Source organism: Hyla sarda, chromosome 9, assembly GCF_029499605.1.
Source record: "Hyla sarda isolate aHylSar1 chromosome 9, aHylSar1.hap1, whole genome shotgun sequence".
Lineage (NCBI taxonomy): Eukaryota > Metazoa > Chordata > Amphibia > Anura > Hylidae > Hyla > Hyla sarda.
The window spans coordinates 168,566,531-168,587,307 of NC_079197.1; the positions used below are offsets into that span (position 1 = coordinate 168,566,531).

General features: G+C 45.2%; 1 protein-coding gene across 1 annotated transcript in view; it reads right to left on the reverse strand.

Moving 5' to 3' along the window:
• Window positions 1–20,777, reverse strand: part of PPT2 (palmitoyl-protein thioesterase 2) — a 35,962-nt gene that overhangs the window by 6,132 nt on the left and 9,053 nt on the right. The window contains exons 3-8 of the mRNA XM_056538444.1: window positions 19,347–19,503; window positions 15,446–15,541; window positions 5,888–5,995; window positions 5,675–5,758; window positions 2,117–2,201; window positions 1,971–2,025 (exon numbers count right to left, since the gene is read on the reverse strand). Of these exons, the coding sequence (XP_056394419.1) occupies window positions 1,971–2,025; window positions 2,117–2,201; window positions 5,675–5,758; window positions 5,888–5,995; window positions 15,446–15,541; window positions 19,347–19,503 (585 nt within the window). The remainder of the gene's footprint in view (window positions 1–1,970; window positions 2,026–2,116; window positions 2,202–5,674; window positions 5,759–5,887; window positions 5,996–15,445; window positions 15,542–19,346; window positions 19,504–20,777) is intronic.

Here is a 20,777-nt window from a genome sequence, read left to right on the forward strand (position 1 = left end):
AAAGCAGACAGGTTTTTGTAATTTTGGAAGAAACCAGAGCACACAGATTCAGAAAGGTCAGCCAGATCTGACACACTATATAATGTGTATGGCGTCTCCTGTCTCTCCTACAATACATGATGTTGGGGGAGAGAAGATTCTAGTAAGGTGATAAGATGCTGCTATAAAAGTCTGGCTTTACCATTCTCTCCTCTCCCTGTTAAAAAAAAAAAAACACATGCATGCTCAGCCAAACCAAGGGTGCATGTGTGTATGGCAATCGGGAGCGATAGCTGTCAGCTAAAACGAGAGTGCAAGTGTGTAGAGGAATTGATAAATCGAGCGTGCATGTATGGTGGGATGGGGGGTTGGTAGGAGTAGGTCAGTGTGCACGCGCATGGAGGAATCGGAAGGAATATCTGTTGGGCAAATCCAGACTGCATGCATATAGGGAAATTAGGTGGAACTGCTGCTAACCAATTAAAGGGGTACTCTGCTGGAAAACGTTTTATTTTTTATCAACTGGTGCCGGGAAGTTAAACAGATTTGTAAATGACTTCTATAAAATAAAATCTTAATCTTTCCAGTACTTATTATCTGCTGCATACTACAGAGGAAATTCTTTTCTTTTTGGAACACAGAGCTCTCTGCTGACATTATGACCACAGTGCTCTCTGCTGACATCTTGGTCCATTTTAGGAACTGTCCAGAGCAGCATATGTTTTCTATGGGGATTTTCTCCCACTCTGGACAGTTCTTAAAATGGACAGAGATGTCAGCAGAGAGCACTGTGGTCATGATGTCAGCAGAGAGCTCTGTGTTCCAAAAAGAAAACCATTTCCTCTGTAGTATACAGCAGCTAATAAGTACTGGAAGGATTAAGATTTTTTTAATAGAAGTAATTTACAAATCTCAATATGAATTCGAGTAGAATACAGACATAGCACACATCTACATCCCCCCCCCCCATCCCCACCCCCTCAGCCCAAACCTATATAGGTGGTAATTAGCCACACTAGGGCCATTTCACTCCTAGCAGCCTCCCAGTCTGACTGGGAGAGCAAGGTAAGTGAGCCTTTACACCTTGTTCACACTGGTGTGGTGCGGGGCGGCGTCCGTTGCTGCCGTGGCGCTGTGTCTGCGGGGGGGGGGGGGTGCGGCCCATAGACTGGTTTGAGAGGCATTGGGACCGCTCTGCCAGTGGGTCGCTCCCCCCCCCCCCCGTGGGCATCTGTGTCGCGGCGGTGGTGGTCGCCGCCCGGTGCTACGCCATTTTATGCTAGGGACGTTAGGGACCCACTCTGAATAGGTGGCCTTGACGTGGCGAGTGGGCTTGTACTTTTTGATCAAAAATGTATACTAACAACCTGTTAGTTTTTGATATTGTGCTGAGAAGCAATCAGATCATTATACAAGATTGTAGATGTGCACCATGTCTGTATTCTACTCGAATTCATTTACAAATCTATTTAACTTTTTTTTTTTTTTATCAACTAACAACTTCTATTAAAAAAAATCTTAATCCTTCTAGTACTTCTTAACAGATGTATACTACAGAGGAAATTCTTTTCTTTTGGGATTTCTTTTCTGTCACGACCACAGTGCTCTCTGCTGACACCTCTGTCCATTTTAGGAACTGTGAAGAGCAGCATATGTTTGCTATGGGGATTTTCTCCTGCTCTGGACAGTTCCTGACATGGACAGAGGTGTCAGCAGAGAGCACTGTGGACAAGACAGAAAAATCCGAAAAGAAAAGAATTTCCTCTGTAGTATTCAGCAGCTGATAAGTACTGTAAAGATTACATTTTTTAAATAGAAATCATTTACAAATCTGTTTAACTTTCTGCCATCAGTCAATTTAAAAAAAAAAAAGTTTTCCACCAGAGTACCCCTTTAAATCTTTATGGGCACCTGAAATAAAATCTGTCAGGCCCATTTTCATGAGAATTAGAAATTTCAGTGAAGGAAATTAATTTATAGGAAGAACAAACCTGCTGCTGTTCCATTTCTAGGACCGTCTCATTCTCATCGTAGAATCCAAAGTGGCTGAAAAGACAAAAAAAAAAAAGCGACACCATAAGACGGCGCTACACGTACAGCTATAGATTCACAAGCAATGCGGACATGAACTCTGTACCTGGACTCCCAGGGTGTGATGACGCCATCATTGGGACCGCCAATCAGGACCAACTTACGGAGGCGCAGAAAGTTTTTCTTCCAATCTGCGAGGAAGAGGAGCGTGAGGAAGAAATCTTGTACAGAATGATAGATCACAAATCCTGTCACCACCACGGGGCGAGGACTTACGGGGTTGGCTTCTATTTTACAATCACATTCCAAGCTCCCTTATAGGGCTGGCGCAATTTGGGAAACAATGTGCGATTGCAATTATGGAGGTAAATATTGCGATTTCGATATAATAAACAAATTGTGAAATCCCTCAAATTCATGTCCATCACCCCCCCCCCATTTCATTTCTATCCCCCAATTTCACATTACCCCATATTTCACGTCTATCCCCCATTTTACACCCACATCCCCCAATTTCACATCCCCGTGTCATATCCCCACCCCCCCCATTTCACGTCCAAACCCCCATTTTATTCCTATCCTCCAATTTCACATTCCTCCCCCATTTCCCATCCCCCACCCCATTGACACTTCTCCTCCCCCCCCCCCCCATGTCCCAAACCCTCCTCTTGTCACATCCACACCCCCATTTCACGTCTATCCCCCTTTCATATTCTCCTTATTTCATGTCGACACCCCTATGTTACATGCCTCGCATTAAAGGGGTACTCTGGTGGAAAGTTTTTATTTTTTTATTTTTTTTATTCAACTGGTGCCAGTAAGTTAAACAGATTTGTAAATTACTTCTATTAAAAAATCTTTATCCTTCCAGTACTTATTAGCTTCTGAATACTACAGAGGAAATTATTTTCTTTTTGGAACACAGAGCTCTCTGCTGACATCACGAGCACAGTGCTCTCTGCTGACATCTCTGTCCATCTTAAGAACTGTTCAGAGTAGGAGAAAATCCCCATAGCAAACCTATGCTGCTCTGGACAGTTCCTAAAATTGACAGAGATGTCAGCAGAGAGCACTGTGGTCATAATGTCAGCAGAGAACTCTGGGTTCCAAAAAGAAAATAATTTCCTCTGTAGTATTCAGCAGCTAATAAGTACTGTAAGGATTAAGATTTTTTAATAGAAGTAATTTACAAATCTGTTTAACTCTCTGGCACCAGTTGATTTAAAAAAAAAAAAAAAAAAAGTTTTCCACCGGAGCACCCCTTTAACCCCTTAAGGACTCAGCCCATTTTGGCCTTAAGGACTCAGACAATTAAATTTTTACGTTTTCATTTTTTCCTCCTCGCCTTCTAAAAATCATAACTCTTTTATATTTTCATCCACAGACTAGTATGAGGCTTGTTTTTTGCGCGACCAGTTGTCCTTTGTAATGACATCACTCATTATATCATAAAATGTATGGCGCAACCAAAAAACACTATTTTTGTAGGGAAATTAAAACGAAAAACGCAATTTTGCTAATTTTGGAAGGTTTCGTTTTCACGCCGTACAATTTATGGTAAAAATGACGTGTGTTCTTTATTCTGAGGGTCAATACGATTAAAATGATACCCATTATTATATACTTTTATATTATTGTTGCGCTTAAAAAAAATCACAAACTTTTTAACCAAATTAGTACGTTTATAATCTCTTTATTTTGATGACCTATAACTTTTTTATTTTTCCGTATAAGTGGCGGTATGGGGGCTCATTTTTTGCGCCATGATCTGTACTTTTTTTTTATACCACATTTACATATAAAAAACTTTTAATATATTTTTTATATTTTTTTTTTTAATATAATGTATTAAAAAAGTCGGAATTTTGGACTTTTTATTTATTTTTTTCGTTCACGACGTTCACCGTACGGGATCATTAACATTTTATTTTAATAGTTCGGACATTTACGCACGCGGTGATACCAAATATGTCTATAAAAAAAAATGTTACGCTTTTTGGGGGTAAAATAGGAAAAAACGGACGTTTTACTTTTTTATTGGGGGAGGGGATTTTTAACTTTTTTTTTACTTTTATTTTTACATTTTTTTTTTTTTTACACTTGAATAGTCCCCATAGGGGACTATTCATAGCAATACCATGATTGCTAATACTGATCTGTTCTATGTATAGGACATAGAACAGATCAGTGTTTTCGGTGATCTTCTGCTCTGGTCTGCTCGATCACAGACCAGAGCAGGAGACGCCGGGAGCCGCACGGAGGAAGGAGAGGGGACCTCCGTGCGGCGTTATGAATGATCGGATCCCCGCAGCAGCACTGCGAGCGATCCGATCATTCATTCAAATCGCGAACTGCCGCAGATGCCGGGATCTGTATTGATCCCGGCACCTGAGGGGTTAATGGCGGACGCCCGCGAGATCGCGGGCGTCGGCCATTGCCGGCGGGTCCCTGGCTGCGATCAGCAGCCGGGATCAGCCGCGCATGACACGGGCATCGCTCCGATGCCCGCGGTTATGCTTAGGACGTAAATGTACGTCCTGGTGCGTTAAGTACCACCTCACCAGGACGTACATTTACGTCCTGCGTCCTTAAGGGGTTAATGTTGTGTCGGGGCATAGGGGGAATTATAAAAAACCTGATGCTCACCTAGCCCTGGTCCCCCGTAGGTCTGTTAAAGATCCCATTCTCGTCAATGCGGTCCCTGTGTCTTATGGGACTTACAGGATTTTCCTGCTCAGCCAACCTCTGGCCTGACACATGACACCATAGCAGCCACTGATTGGCTGAGTAGGAAAGGTCCTGGAACCAGCAGAGAGAAGACACTGGGACCGCACGGAGGAGAACGGGAGCTGCCATTGACCTAATGGGACCGGGGCTAGGTGAGTATCAAGTCACCCATGCCCCTATTATTACTTAGGAAAGTGTTTCCCATCCGGGGTGCCTCCAGCTGTTGCAAAACTACAACTCCTGAATTTCTCAGCATGTCCTATATGCATTCTCTAAGGCAGTGGTTCCCAACCAGGGTGCCTCCAGCTGTTGCAAAACTACAACTCCCGAATTTCTCAGCATGTGCTATATGCATTCTCTAAGGCAGTGTTTCCCAACCAGGGTGCCTCCAGCTGTTGCAAAACTACAACTTCCGAATTTCTCAGCATATGCTATATGCATTCTCTAAGGCAGTGTTTCCCAACCAGGGTGCCTCCAGCTGTTGCAAAACTACAACTCCCGAATTTCTCAGCATGTTCTATATGCATTCTCTAAGGCAGTGTTTCCCAACCAGGGTGCCTCCAGCTGTTGCAAAACTACAACTCCCGAATTTCTCAGCATGTTCTATATGCATTCTCTAAGGCAGTGTTTCCCAACCAGGGTGCCTCCAACTGTTGCAAAACTACAACTCCCAGCATGCCCGGACAGCCGAAGGCTGTCCGGGCATGCTGGGAGTTGTAGTTTTGCAACAGCTGGAGGCACCCTGATTGGGAAAAAGTGACTTAGCATTTGAATTTCGGCAGCTGCCCAGCCCAGACCCTGCGTGCCCGCATGTTATTTCAGGTCTCAGATTTTTCCGCATCGCAAGTAATCACGAATTATGCCGGAGGGGCCATATTGACCTATCGCAATTTGCAGAAATAGCAATGCGATTTATCGTGCAGCACTACTCCCTTACCTGTCGTATTGGGTTCTGGCCGCTCGGAGTTTATAGGTGCTAAGAAATCGCTGCTGTTGATGTACATATCATGGTGATGTGGATCTGAAAACAAAAACAAATCTCCATTAAAATAAGGACTATCACCGGCTTACCGCCACCTAGTGCATATCTAAAAATGTATGTAAACCTCACAACCATCCCCCCCCCCCCTCCCCACCCTTTATTTCTCACCGTTCCAGAAATTGCAGATGGAGATGCTCTGACCGAACTGCGTGTAGCAGAATCTGTACAGATTGGCCTTCATGTACGTGGGGAACAGATACCGCAAATAATCTGTGTCTGGAACATAAAACACACATATACTGTACATACAATCTAAAAAGACAAAACCAAGGGGCAGGACATATACATGATACATGGATGGATTTTATTCTGCTTGTTACATGCGTTCATCAATCTAAAGGGGAAATACACCCAATAATGATCTATTAGGATATATCAGATCATCACGATTTAGACTTTCCTTTCAGACGTCTCCTGCTGTAACCCGAGGCCGATGCGCTGAATATAGGTATTATATTAATAATGCATGTGATCTATAGGTCCCTACAGGAAGAACAATCACATTCATGTCTGAGAAGATTTTCCCAGCATTGCATGGCTCCGGTCCATTAGAGCGGTGACCTCTAACCTGCGGCTGTTACAAAACTACAACTTGGGCCTTGCTAGGAATTGTAGTTTTGCAACAGCACTTATGAGCTGCTGAAGTTGAGTTGTTCTTTTCTGTCTGGCCACAGTGCTCTCTGCTGACACCTCTGTCCGTATCAGGAACTGTCCAGAGTAGGAGCAAATCCCCATAGAAAAATCTCTCCTGCTCTGGACAGTTCCTGAGACAGACAGAGGTGTCAGCAGAGAGCACTGTGGCCAGACAGAAAAGAACAACTCAACTCCAGCAGATAAGTACCGGAAGGATTAAGATTTTTTAATAGAAGTAATTTACAAATCTGTTTAACTTCCTGGAGCCAGTTGATATGAAAAAAAAAAAAAATGTTTATTCCTGGAATACCGCTATAAGGGTTGGGTCACTTGTAACAGATCTGCAGCGTATTTTACGCTGCAGATCCGTGGGTGACCCAACCCAATAGCGTGCCTCCAGCTGTTAACAAACCACCCCGCCCTGGATACACGGGGCCGAGCGACTCGCTCGCACGCATGCGCATGTACTCAGACATTGCGACCGCTCCGTGAGAGCGCACAGCAACTCGCAGGTTCCTGTGTGGCTGCTCGTAATGGCGGATTGCTGCTGCGAGCAGGACACAGGCAGGGGGGCGTTGGAAAGGCGCTGAAGGTACACTATTGGGTCGGGTCACCAGTGCACCCCAGCGTAAAACACACTGAATATCCGTTACCTGTGACCCTATCCTAACTTACCATTCACACTTTAAGAATCAGCGTCCCCCCCAGGACTACATGTACCAGGTGCACAATAGTCTCTGCCATGTATTGGTGTTCACATTGACAGCATTCAGCTTTGGCAGCCCCATAGTGACTGAATTGAGCGGCAATGTGTATGCTCGAGTCCCTCAGGAGGCCAAAGACATCCATTCGTGTGGTCTCAATGTCCCAGTGCTTGCCCCTCCACCACTCATATGCTATCCAAAAGGATAAGCCTTAACCCAAGAGTGTTTTCCAACCAGTGTGCCTCCAGCTGTTGCAAAACTACAACTCCCAGCATGCCCGGGCAGCCGAAGGCTAAACGTCCTGCACAATGTTGGGCTGTAAGCACAACCCCCACCTGTGGAAGTCGGGCCCTCATAACACCCTCATGGAGTCTGTTTCTGACGATTGAGTGGACACATGCACAATTGTGGCCTGCTGGAGGTTATTTTGCAGGGCTCTGGCAGTGCTCCTCCTGCTCCTCCTTGCACAAAGGCAGAGGTAGTGGTCCTGCTGCTGGGTTGTTGCCCTCCTACTGCCTCTTCCACGTCTCCTGATGTACTGGCCTGTCTCCTGGTAGCGCCTCCATGCTCTGAACACTACACTGACAGACACTTCAAACCTTCTTACCACAGCTCGCATTGATGTGCCATCCTGGATGAGCTGCACTACCTGAGCCACTTGTGTAGGTTATAGACTCCGCCTCATGCTACCACTAGAGTGAAAGCACCGCCAGCATTCAAAAGTGACCAAAACATCAGCCAGGAAGCATAAGAAATGAGAAGTGGTCTGTGGTCACCACCTGCAGAACCACTCCTTTATTGGGGGTGTCTTGCTAATTGCCTATAATTTCCACCTGTTGTCTGTTCCATGTGAAATTAATTGTCAATCAGTGTTGCTTCCTGAGTGGACAGTGGGATCTCACAGAAGTGTCAATGACTTGGAGTTACATTGTGTTGTTTACGTGTTCCCTTTATTTTTTTGAGCTGTGTATAAATGTGAGAGGAACTTAAAATTAAGGGACTTTAAATTCAGGGAGTTCAATTGAAATATTTGATGTTTTTTTTACTGTAAATTTTTGCAATCCCCAAATCTAGTATGGTCTCCATGTTGGAATATGCAGTCCAGTCCAGTGTGCATCTTGCGCGATGTATACAATCCTTGAACAGCGTTTGAGGTGCATATTGTTGTGCGAGTCGTTCATTTAGAAGCCCAGATCCTGGATCTAGAGGAGCAGCTGGCAACACAGACGCATTGTCAACCTGGAGAGGAGTCTCTTGCTCACTGAGCAGGTACTCTCTGGGGTAGAGGTGGGGGAGGATAGTGGGACGGAGGGGCAGGACAGTCAGGCAGTTAGCTGGGTTACAGTTAGAAAACAGGGTAGAGGGAAAAGTGTCAGGGAGGCTAGTCCTGATCTGGACACCCCAACAAGTCTGCCCGGTTGGCAGATGAGGGGGATGCCATTACAGAGCTAGCAGTACTGCAGCAAGATACTGCCTCTGACCACCAGGGGGGTGTCTGCTCCAGTATAGAGAGAGGGGGAGTGCAGGGCAGGCCAGACAGGTACTGGTAGTGGGGGACTCAATTATTAGGGGGACAGACAGGGCGATCTGTCACAAAGACCGGGATTGACGAACAGTGTGTTGTCTTCCTGGCGCTCGAGTTCGGCACATCGCGGATCGGGGTGACAGGTTGCTGGGCGGGTTGGAGAGGACCCAGCAGTCTTGGTACATATTGCCACCAATGACAAAGTAAGAGGTAGGTGGAGAAATGATTTCAGGGACTTAGGCCGCAAGCTTATGGCAAGGACCTCCAAGGTAGTATTTTCTGAAATATTCCCTGTACCACGAGCCGCACCAGAGAGGCAGTGGGAGATCAGGGAGGTAAACAAGTGGCTCAGAAGCTGGTGTAGGAAGGAGGGGTTTGGGTTCATGGAGAACATGGAGACTTCGCTGTCAGATACCGGCTCTACCGTAGGGACGGGCTGCACCTCAATGGGGAGAAGATGGCTAGAAGGGTGGAGGAGTGTTTAAACTAGGGACTGGGGGGGAGGGAACCTACAACATAGAGGGGGAAGATAGTGTAGATAGAGAGGGGGGACTTATCAATGTACCTGGGGGTGGAGCCGAGGGAGGGGTTAGAATAGTTAATAGGGATAGGAGCGGGGGGAGGGGATAGAATAGTTAATAGGGATAGGAGCAGAGGGAGGGGTTAGAATAGTTAATAGGGATAGGAGCGGAGGGAGGGGTTAGAATAGTTAATAGGGATAGGAGTGGGGGAGGGGTTAGAATAGTTAATAGGGATAGGAGCGGGGGGAGGGGATAGAATAGTTAATAGGGATAGGAGCAGAGGGAGGGGTTAGAATAGTTAATAGGGATAGGAGCGGGGGGAGGGGTTAGAATAGTTAATAGGGATAGGAGCAGAGGGAGGGGTTAGGTTAATAGAGATAGGAGCGGGGGAGGGGTTAGAATAGTTAATAGGGATAGGAGTAGGGGGGAGGGGTTAGAATAGTTAATAGGGATAGGAGCAGAGGGAGGGGTTAGAATAGTTAATAGGGATAGGAGTAGGGGGGAGGGGTTAGAATAGTTAATAGGGATAGGAGCAGAGGGAGGGGTTAGGTTAATAGAGATAGGAGCGGGGGGAGGGGTTAGAATAGTTAATATGGATAGGAGCGGGGGGAGGGGTTAGAATAGTTAATATGGATAGGAGCGGGGGGGAGGGGTTAGAATAGTTAATATGGATAGGAGCGGGGGGAGGGGTTAGAAAAACATTCACCATTGAATTGCATGATGACTAATGACAGACGTCTGACCAATAAAACTGATGACCTGGAGCGGTTGATGTCTGAGGAGGATTATGACCTCGCGGGTATAACAAGGACTTGGTTGGACGATAGCTGTGACTGGGCGGTAACATACAGGGTTATAGTCTATTCAGGAACGAACGGACAAACGTAAAGGGGGAGGAGTTTGTCTTTATGTAAAGTCCAGTCTGAAGGCCGCACTGCGGGAGGATATACGGGAGGGAAACGATATGTGGAGGCATTATGGGTAGAAATATATGGAGATAAAAATAATAAAATTCACCAAACATAATGGAAGAGACAAAAGATCAATTACTGAGGCAAATAAACAGCAAATCAGAACGAGGTGATAATAATGGAGACTATAACTATCCTGATATAAACTGGAGACTGAGACCTGTGAATCTCATAAACGAATCAGGTCTCTGACTATAACTAAAGACAATTATCTGTCCCAAATGGTGCAGGGCCCGACCAGAGGGGGCGCCCTACTAGACTTAATATTAACCAACAGACCTGACCAGAGGGGGCGCCCTACTAGACTTAATATTAACCAACAGACCTGACAGAGTAACTAATGTGCAGGTAGAAGAACACCTAAGAAATAGTGATCATAATATAATACATTATAACTTGTTCTTCAATAAGGGAATCTCTTGAGGGGCCACAAAAACAATGAACTTTAGGAAGGCAAAGTTTGACCAACTCAGAGAAGCCCATATATATATATATATATATATATATATATATATATATATATATATATATATATATATATATATATATATAAAACTCACAAAGAATAAGTCAGCCAGCACTTTAGTTGATACCAAACTATTATATGGACCTGGACTACAGAGGCATATTCACAGTGTAGGGTCCGTCGCAATGAGGCCACCTTATCGTGGTGGGACGGTCCAAGCTATTTGACCGCCGGCGGAGACAAATTTGCGAGCTAAGTGCCTCACTATCTCATAGTTTCACATTTGCATCTATTACACCATAGCTGTATAGTCTCCATGTTTTATCTGCATGTTCATGTTTCATCTATATCCTTGTGCTGGCAGTGTGCTGCTGTATTCTTCTGTTGCTGTATATATAAAACTCAACGTGTGAGTGTGTATATATGTTTGTGTATATATGTGTGTATGTGTATATATATATGTGTGTATGTGTATATATATATGTATGTGTGTGTGTGTATGTATATGTGTATGTATGTATGTATGTATATATGTGTGTGTATGTATATGTATGTATGTTCCAGCATCACGTACAAACGGCTAAAGATATTAACATGAAACTTGGCCACATGTTACTTATATGTCAACAACAAACATAGGATAGGTGATTTAACCCTTACTCACCCCCATTTGCCAGGGGCGGGGCTTATGTTTAAAGTCCCATACAAGTCAATGGGAAATATATGTTACTGCATAACTTCCAAATGGCTGGAGATATTTCCATAATACTTGGTCACATGTTACTTATATGTCCACTTAAAATATAGAATAGTTAATTTAACCCTTAACTACCCCCATTTGTGAGGGTCGGGGTTTTTGTTTAACGTCCCATGGAAATCAATGGGAAATGTATGTTCTCATATAACTTCCGTACGGCTGGAGATATTTCAATAACTGGTACACATATTACCGGTCGGGATATGAGGACGGGATGGTCGGGATAGGAGGATGGGATAGGAGGACGAGATAGGAGGTCGAGATAGGAGGTCGAGATAGGAGGATGGGATAGGAGGTCGAGATAGGAGGCCGGGATAGGAGGCTGAGATAGGAGGTTGCGATAGGTTGCGATAGGAGGTGGAGATGGGAGGTCAGGATAGGAGGTCGAGATAGGAGGACAGGATGGACGGGATAGGAGGACGGGATAGGAGGAGATAGGAGGAGGAGATAGGAGGACGGGATAGGGGGTTGAGAAAGGAGGTCGAGATAGGAGGACGGGATAGGAGGTCGGGATATGACAACAATATATGGGGATGGGATTTGAAGTCAAAAGCTTCCTCCTTTGTTGATTTTCCTCCCCAACAAGGATTAGGAAGGAAAAAACAGGCAACGCCGGGTACTCAGCTAGTATATATATATATATATATATATATAAAACTCAACGTGTGTGTGTGTGTGTATATATATGTATGTATGTATGTATGTTCCACAAAAACTTCCAAACTGCTAAAGATATTAACATGAAACATGTTACTTATATGTCATCAACAAACATAGGATAGGTGATTTAACCCTTACTCACCCCCATTTGCCAGGGGCGGGGCCTATGTTTAAAGTCCCATACAAGTCTATGGAAAATATATGTTACTGCATAACTTCCAAATGGCTGGAGATATTTCCAGAATACTTGGTCACATGTTACTTATATATCCACTTAAAATATAGGATAGTTAATTTAACCCTTAACTACCCCCATTTGTGAGGGTTGGGGTTTTGTTTAAATTCCCATGGAAATCAATGGGAAATGTATGTTCTCACATAACTTCCGTACGGCTGGAGATATTTCAATACCTGGTACACATATTACGGGTCGGGATATGAGGACGAGATGGGAGGACGGGATAGGAGGTCAAGATAGGAGGACGGGATAGGAGGACGGGATGTGAGGTTGGGATATGACAACAATATATGAGGTTGGGATATGAAGTCAAAAGCTTCCTCCTTTGTTTATTTTCCTCCCCAACAAGGATTAGGAAGGAAAAACCGGGCAACGCCGGGTATTCAGCTAGTAACAATATAAAATGGGATAATGTCCTCAAAAACAAGAATACTGACACTACAAATCACTAGTCAGACCACACATAGAATACTGTGTACAGTACTGGTCAGACCACACATAGAATACTGTGCACAGTACTGGTCAGACCACACATGGAATACTGTGTACAGTACTGGTCAGATCACACATAGAATACTGTGTACAGTACTGGTCAGACCACACAAGGAATACTGTGTACAGTACTGGTCAGACCACACATAGAATACTGTGTACAGTACTGGTCAGACCACACATAGAATACTGTGTACAGTACTGGTCAGATCACACATAGAATACTGTGTACAGTACTGGACAGACCACACATAGAATACTGTGTACAGTACTGGTCAGACCACACATAGAATATTGTGTACAGTACTGGTCAGACCACACATAGAATACTGTGTACAGTACTGGTCAGACCACACATAGAATACTGTGTACAGTACTGGTCAGACCACACATGGAATACTGTGTACAGTACTGGTCAGATCACACATAGAATACTGTGTACAGTACTGGTCAGACCACACATAGAATACTGTGTACAGTACTGGTCAGACCACACATAGAATACTGTGTACAGTACTGGTCAGACCACGCATAGAATACTGTGTACAGTACTGGTCAGACCACACATAGAATACTGTGTACAGTACTGGTCAGACCACACATAGAATACTGTGTACAGTACTGGTCAGACCACACATGGAATACTGTGTACAGTACTGGTCAGATCACACATAGAATACTGTGTACAGTACTGGTCAGATAACACATAGAATACTGTGTACAGTACTGGTCAGACCACACATAGAATACTGTGTACAGTACTGGTCAGACCACACAGAATACTGTGTACAGTACTGATCAGACCACACATGGAATACTGTGTACAGTACTGGTCAGACCACACATAGAATACTGTGTACAGTACTGGTCAGACCACACATGGAATACTGTGTACAGTACTGGTCAGACCACACATAGAATACTGTGTACAGTACTGGTCAGACCACACATAGAATACTGTGTACAGTACTGGTCAGACCACACATAGAATACTGTGTACAGTACTGGTCAGACCACACATAGAATACTGTGTACAGTACTGGTCAGACCACACATAGAATACTGTGTACAGTACTGGTCAGACCACGCATAGAATACTGTGTACAGTACTGGTCAGACCACACATAGAATACTGTGTACAGTACTGGGCACCAGTGTACAAGAAAGATATAGTGGAGCTGGAGAGGGTTCAAAGACGGCAACCAGAGTAATACGGGGAATGGGAGGACTACAGCACAGACAGGGGTTCTTTACTGTAAGAGTAGTGAGACTGTGGAATTCTCTGCCTGAGGAGGTGGTCATGGGGAACTCTGTAAAAGAATATAAAAGAGGTCTGGATGCATTTTTGGAGAATAATAACATTGCTGGTTATGGATGCTAGATTTATAGGGACAGAACATTGATTCAGGGAGTATGAGGTTTTTTTGCCTTCCTCTGGATCAACTCAGTAGGGACTCATTAGGGTTATAGGTTGAACTTGATGGACTCTGGACTTTTTTCAAAATTATGAACTATGTAACTATGTTTTATTCTTATAGCCTCAGTTCAATCAGTTTGTCCAGGGTTTGTAGTTGAATATATTTCATTTTATTTAATGTGATATATTATATATTAATATACATGTGTGTGTGTGTATATATATATATATACACACACACACACACATATATATATATACACACACACACACATATTTATATATTAATAAATATATTTCATATCTGTTCTTGTTTTCTTCTATGTCACGCACAGTTGGGTTTGTAAGGGGTTAATGTCCCGTCACATTACTCCTATTTAAGAATACGGAATCTATTCCTTTCAGTATGACTAAGGGTGGTACACGCCCGCTATGCGTGACTCTGTACAGCACAACCTGTATCGTTGATTTTATGGAATTTAAAGGACTCGTTCACTGCGTCCATCCTGCGCTGGATTTCTCTTTCCTTTCAAATATTATAAAACTGTATAAAACCGTATTTGTAGCCGTATCCACAGACCCACATTCAAAAACCGCACTGAAATAATGAATGGGGTTTGTCACGGTTTGTACGGTTTGGCGGTTCGGTCAGGTTTTTTGCTGAACAAAAAATCAGATCCTACCATAGTTTTGTTTACTGTTTCAAAGCCGTATATATTCACCACATATAGATTATTTATAGTATTGTGCATATGGTTTCATACGGATTTCATATTCCTAAACCGTTCCAAAGGATAGGGGATAAGATGCCTGATTGCGGGAGTCCCGCCGCTGGGGACCCCCAGGATCTTGCACGCGGCACCCCGTTTGTAATCAGTCCCCGGAGCGTGTTCGCTCCAGGACTGATTACCGGCGGCTACAGGGTGGGCGGCGTGTGACGTCACGCCTCCGCCCCCGTGTGATGTCACGCTCCGCCCCTCAATGCAAGCCTACGGAAGGGGGCGTGATAGCTGTAGATACTATAGATACTATAGGTATTTTTTTCTCATTTCTGTATTTATGGTTTTACTTCTACAAATACCACCAAGATAGGGTTTGGACTGTACCAAGTAAAAAGGGAGGGGAGGGGAAGCAGTAGCAGCAAGGTCAGACTGGGGGGAGGTGATGCCAAAAGGTGTCATAAATCAAAAGGCAAAACAAAAACAAAAAAGCGGGCAAACTAAATAAGGAAGAAAAAATGGTAAGAACGATGGCCGGAACACATCACTTTCTTCTTTCTCACCTCCATACTGGCCCATCTGAGGTGAAGACAATGAGATGAAGGTGTCTACGTTGTGGTCTGGTATGGTCTCCAGAAGCCCCCGACAGATCAGTCCTCCTGAGAGATAGAGAGACAGACTGTATGAATCAAATGCCAAAAAGATGATATAGGTGAAAGATTGAGGAAAAGAGCGCGGTAATGGTGACCACGCGCTGGTCGGCCCTTTATCTCCAACGCTGAACGGGCACGAGACTTTGGGTATGTTCACACTACAGAGTGTGAACGGAATCTCCGCTCGGAGATTCAGCCTGGCAGCGAGCGGAGATTCAGCCTGGCAGCCGACAGCGGCGGTAGGACCGCGCGGCACTGCGCTGTCACCATTGACGGCTATGCAGTGCTCGCGAACTTCCGCACAAAGAATGAACATGTTCTTTCTTTGCGCCGAACAATTTCAGCAACGGAATTGTCCGCCGCGGGAATTCAGCAGTGTGAACAGGTCTCGCGGAAACGCATTCACACTAATGTTAAGTTCACAGCGCGGGAATTCCGTAGTGTGAACATACCCTTATCAAGTGAGAGATGTAACAAGGGGCTAACAATTCAAATTGTATTGTTTTTCCCCTGTAATCCACAGCAAACCAAAGAACTCTTTATGACTAGACACTTTACAGCAGTGGTCTCAAACTGTAGCCCTCCAGATGTTGCAAAACTTCAACTCCCAGCATGCCCGGACAGCCAACGGCTGTCCGGGCAAGCTGGGAGTTGAAGTTTTGCAAAAGAGAAGCCTTGATTTACCTTTCATGATCAGTGTGGATCCTATGGAGGAGGCAGACAGGTGTTTGGATGTTCGGAGATGCTGAGAGTTGAGGTTTTGCAAAAGGGAAGCCTTGATTTACCTTTCATGATCAGTGTGGATCCTCTGGAGGAGGCAGACAAGCATTTGGCTGTTCAGACATGCTGAGAGTTGAAATTTTTGCAAAAGAGAAGCCTTGATTTACCTTTCATGATCAGTGTGGATCCTCTGGAGGAGGCAGACAGGCGTTTGTCTGCCAGGGCCAAGCTGGGAGTTGAAGTTTTGCAAAAGGGAAGCATTGATTTACCTCTCATTATCAGTGTAGATCCTCTGGAGGAGGCAGACAGGTGTTTGGCTGTTCAGGCATGCTGAGAGTTGAAGTTTTGCAAAAGCGAAGCCTTGATTTACCTTTCATGATCAGTGTGGATCCTCTGGAGGAGGCAGACAGGTGTTTGGCTGTTCAGGCACGCTGAGAGTTGAAGTTTTGCCAAATAGAAGCCTTGATTCACTTTTCCTGATCAGTGTGGATCCTCTGGAGGAGGCAGAAATGTGTTTGGCTGTTCAGGCATGCTGGGAGTTGAAGTTTTGCAAAAGGAAAGCCTTGATTTACCTTTCGTGATCAGTGTGGATCCTCTGGAGGAGGCAGAAAGGTGTTTTGCTGTTCGGGCATGCTGGGAGTTGAAGTTTTGCAACATCTGAAGGGTCACAGTTCAAGACCACTGCTTTACAAGGCGCCGATAGAAGGGGAGAAGCTCTCATCTAACAATTCATATATAGTGAAAAACAATACAATTTGAAGGGTGGAATCCAACTATGGGTAATTTGTGTAGACCCAGGACGTGGTCAGGGCAGAACGTGAACCATGCAGCCGGCTGAGGAGGAGGCCCCGCCATGACGCAACCCTCCTGTCTATCACAGAGAAGGAAGCAGCTGTCAGATGACTCTTTAAGGAGACATCTACTTTACTGACATACGTTATAATCAGGACCGGCAGTGCGTGCTACTGGGAGGTGGAGTTATCAACGTGTCAGGGCGGATCCATATGTCCTGACTGAGGTGGTAGGAATGGAATTACCCTGAAGAACTGGATGTCTCAGAGCCGGCATGTGATGGAGAAACATGCCCCTGTCTACGAGAGACGGCCGGGTCTACTCCTCACGTGTGCTGGGCATTATTAGGGCACCGGTGCCATCTCTGAAGAATTATATGGATGTACTGATACATTAGGAACCAACTTAAACAGAATTCACAGTATTAGCTCTTTAAAGCATAACCTTTAAAGGGTTACTCCAGTGGAAAACATTATTTTTATATTTTTTTCTATAAAAAAATCTTTACCCTTCCAGTACTTTTTAGCAGCTGTATACAACAAAGGAAATTCTTTTCTTTTTGAATTCTCTTTGTCTTGTCCACAGTGCTCTTTGCTGACACCTCTGTCCGTGTCAGGAACTGTCCAGAGCAGCATAGGTTTGCAATGGGGATTTTTTTTCTGCTCTGGACAGTTCCTGACATGAACAGAGGTGTCAGCAGAGAGCACTGTGGACAAGACAAAAAATAAATTAAAAAAAGAAAATAATTTCCTCTGTAGCATACAGCTGCTAAAAAGTACTGGAAGGGTAAAGATTTTTTAATAGAAGTCATTTACAAATCTATTTAACTTTCTGGCACCAGTTCATAAAAAAAAAAAAAAAAAAAAATGTTTTCCCATCGGAGTACCCCTTTAATTGTAACCTTTAAAAAAAAAAAAAAAACATCCTCAAATTTTGATAGCAACAACATAGAAAAAAAAATAAAGCAAGGTACACAAGTAAGGTGGGGACGGAAGGGTTAACAATAGACTGTCCCAATGCTGAATCCTCACCAAGATTATCGATGTAAATTCCTACACAACAGAAGAGCGGATTGCGTCACACAACCAATTTATCTGAGTCCCGACGTGTTTCCCCCTCCCATTCCAATGTAGATAATAGGAGCAAATGCGGGGTTCATCAGGGGAACATTGGTAGGAAAACAAACCATAGAATGGATAAGCAAATAACAATTGATGTGGCTAATCAATAATATCTGCCAAGAGAAACAACGGTACAAGGTCCAGTACGGACCACTCACTCAGACCCATCGATGTGAAAGGGGGGGGGGGGTGTAAGATGAGAGCTTCTCCCCTTCTATCGGCACCTTGTAAAGCAGTGGTCTTGAAGTGTGGATCTTCAGATGTTGCAAAACTTCAACTCTCAGCCAAACACCTTTCTGCCTCCTCCAGAGGATCCACACTGATCATGAAAGGTAAATCAAGGCTTCCCTTTTGCAAAACGTCAACTCTCAGCATGCCGAACAACCAAACACCTGTCTGCCTCCTCCATAGGATCCACACTGATCATGAAAGGTAAATCAAGGCTTCCCTTTTGCAAAACGTCAACTCTCGGCATGTCCGAACAGCCAAACACCTGTCTGCCTCCTCCAGAGGATCCACACTGATCAAGAAAGGTAAATCAAGGCTTCCCTTTTGAAAAAAGTCAACTCTCGGCATGCCCGAACAGCCAAACACCTGTCTGCCTCCTCCAGAGGATCCACACTGATCATGAAAGGTAAATCAAGGCTTCCCTTTTGCAAAACTTCAACTCCCAGCATGCCTGGACAGCCAAACACCTGTCTGCCTCCTCCAGAGGATCCACACTGATCATGAAAGGTAAATCAAGGCTTCCCTTTTGCAAAACTTCAACTCCCAGCATGCCCGGACAGCCTTTGGCTGTCTGGGCATGCTGGGAGTTGAAGTTTTGCAACATCTGGAGAGCCACAGTTTGAGACCACTGCTGTAAAGTGTCTAGTCATAAAGAGTTCTTAGAAGATTGCTGTGGCCAAGATGGCCGCTTCTTCACATTAGCGGACATGGTAGTCCCCAACCCGGTCCTTGAGGCCACCAATAGTCCAGGATTTTAACTTTTCCCTATTCTATTCCAATGAAGTAACCTAGAATGTTGGTGGCCTTGAGGATTGGGTTGGGGACCCCATAGGCTGTGCTGGTGCCCACCATCAGATGGTCCAGGGGTATGGGAATATCAAGCCGGGCAAACATGGGTCCAGGGAAGGTGGCCATGACTTCTGGATGATGCTGGGTACAGTAGTCCTCACCTTGGGAGTAGCACAGCAGGTGCACGCCTTCCTTCCCTGCGTTCTGCATTATGGGGTAGATGGCCTCCCGAAATCCCATGACCTGTTTCCAGAGAGGCTGGAGACTCGCCCTGTGGTCAAACAAGTCCAGCACGGAGATGTTGGTGCCCGGGTGAGACTGTGGGCAGGAAAGGAAAAAGGGAGTCAGGACGGAAGGTTCCGGTTTACTCATTGTCCACAGTTACAGATCAGACACAAGACGCGGTTACCGCACCACCTGAACAACTTCATCACCCAACTCAGCACGGGCACCAGCCTCCGGAACACAAAGTGCCAGCCTCCGGAACACAAAGTGCCAGCCTCCGGAACACAAAGTGCCAGCCTCCGGAACACAAAGTGCCAGCCTCCGGAACACAAAGTGCCAGCCTCACCTCTCATATATACACACCAGCAGTGCCAGCCTCCCCTCTCATATATACACACCAGCAGTGCCAGCCTCCCCTCTCATATATATACACCAGCAGTGCCAGCCTCCCCTCTCATATATACACACCAGCAGTGCCAGCCTCCCCTCTCATATATACACACCAGCAGTGCCAGCCTCACCTCTCATATATATACACACCAGCAGTGCCAGCCTCACCTCTCATATATATACACACCAGCAGTGCCAGCCTCCCCTCATATATACACACCAGCAGTGCCAGCCTCCCCTCTCATATATACACACCAGCAGTGCCAGCCTCCCCTCTCATATATACACACCAGCAGTGCCAGCCTCCCCTCTCATATATACACACCAGCAGTGCCAGCCTCCCCTCTCATATATACACACCAGCAGTGCCAGCCTCCCCTCTCATATATACACACCAGCAGTGCCAGCCTCCCCTCTCATATATACACACCAGCAGTGCCAGCCTCCCCTCTCATATATATATATATACACACCAGCAGTGCCAGCCTCCCCTCTCATATATATATACACACCAGCAGTGCCAGCCTCCCCTCTCATATATATACACACCAGCAGTGCCAGCCTCCCCTCTCATATATATACACACCAGCAGTGCCAGCCTCCGCTCTCATATATACACACCAGCAGTGCCAGCCTCCCCTCTCATATATACACACCAGCAGTGCCAGCCTCCCCTCTCATATATACACACCAGCAGTGCCAGCCTCACCTCTCATATATACACACCAGCAGTGCCAACCTCACCTCTCATATATACACACCAGCAGTGCCAACCTCACCTCTCATATATATACACACCAGCAGTGCCAGCCTCCCCTCTCATATATATATACACCAGCAGTGCCAGCCTCCCCTCTCATATATACACACCAGCAGTGCCAGCCTCCCCTCTCATATATACACACCAGCAGTGCCAGCCTCCCCTCTCATATACACACCAGCAGTGCCAGCCTCCCCTCTCATATATATACACCAGC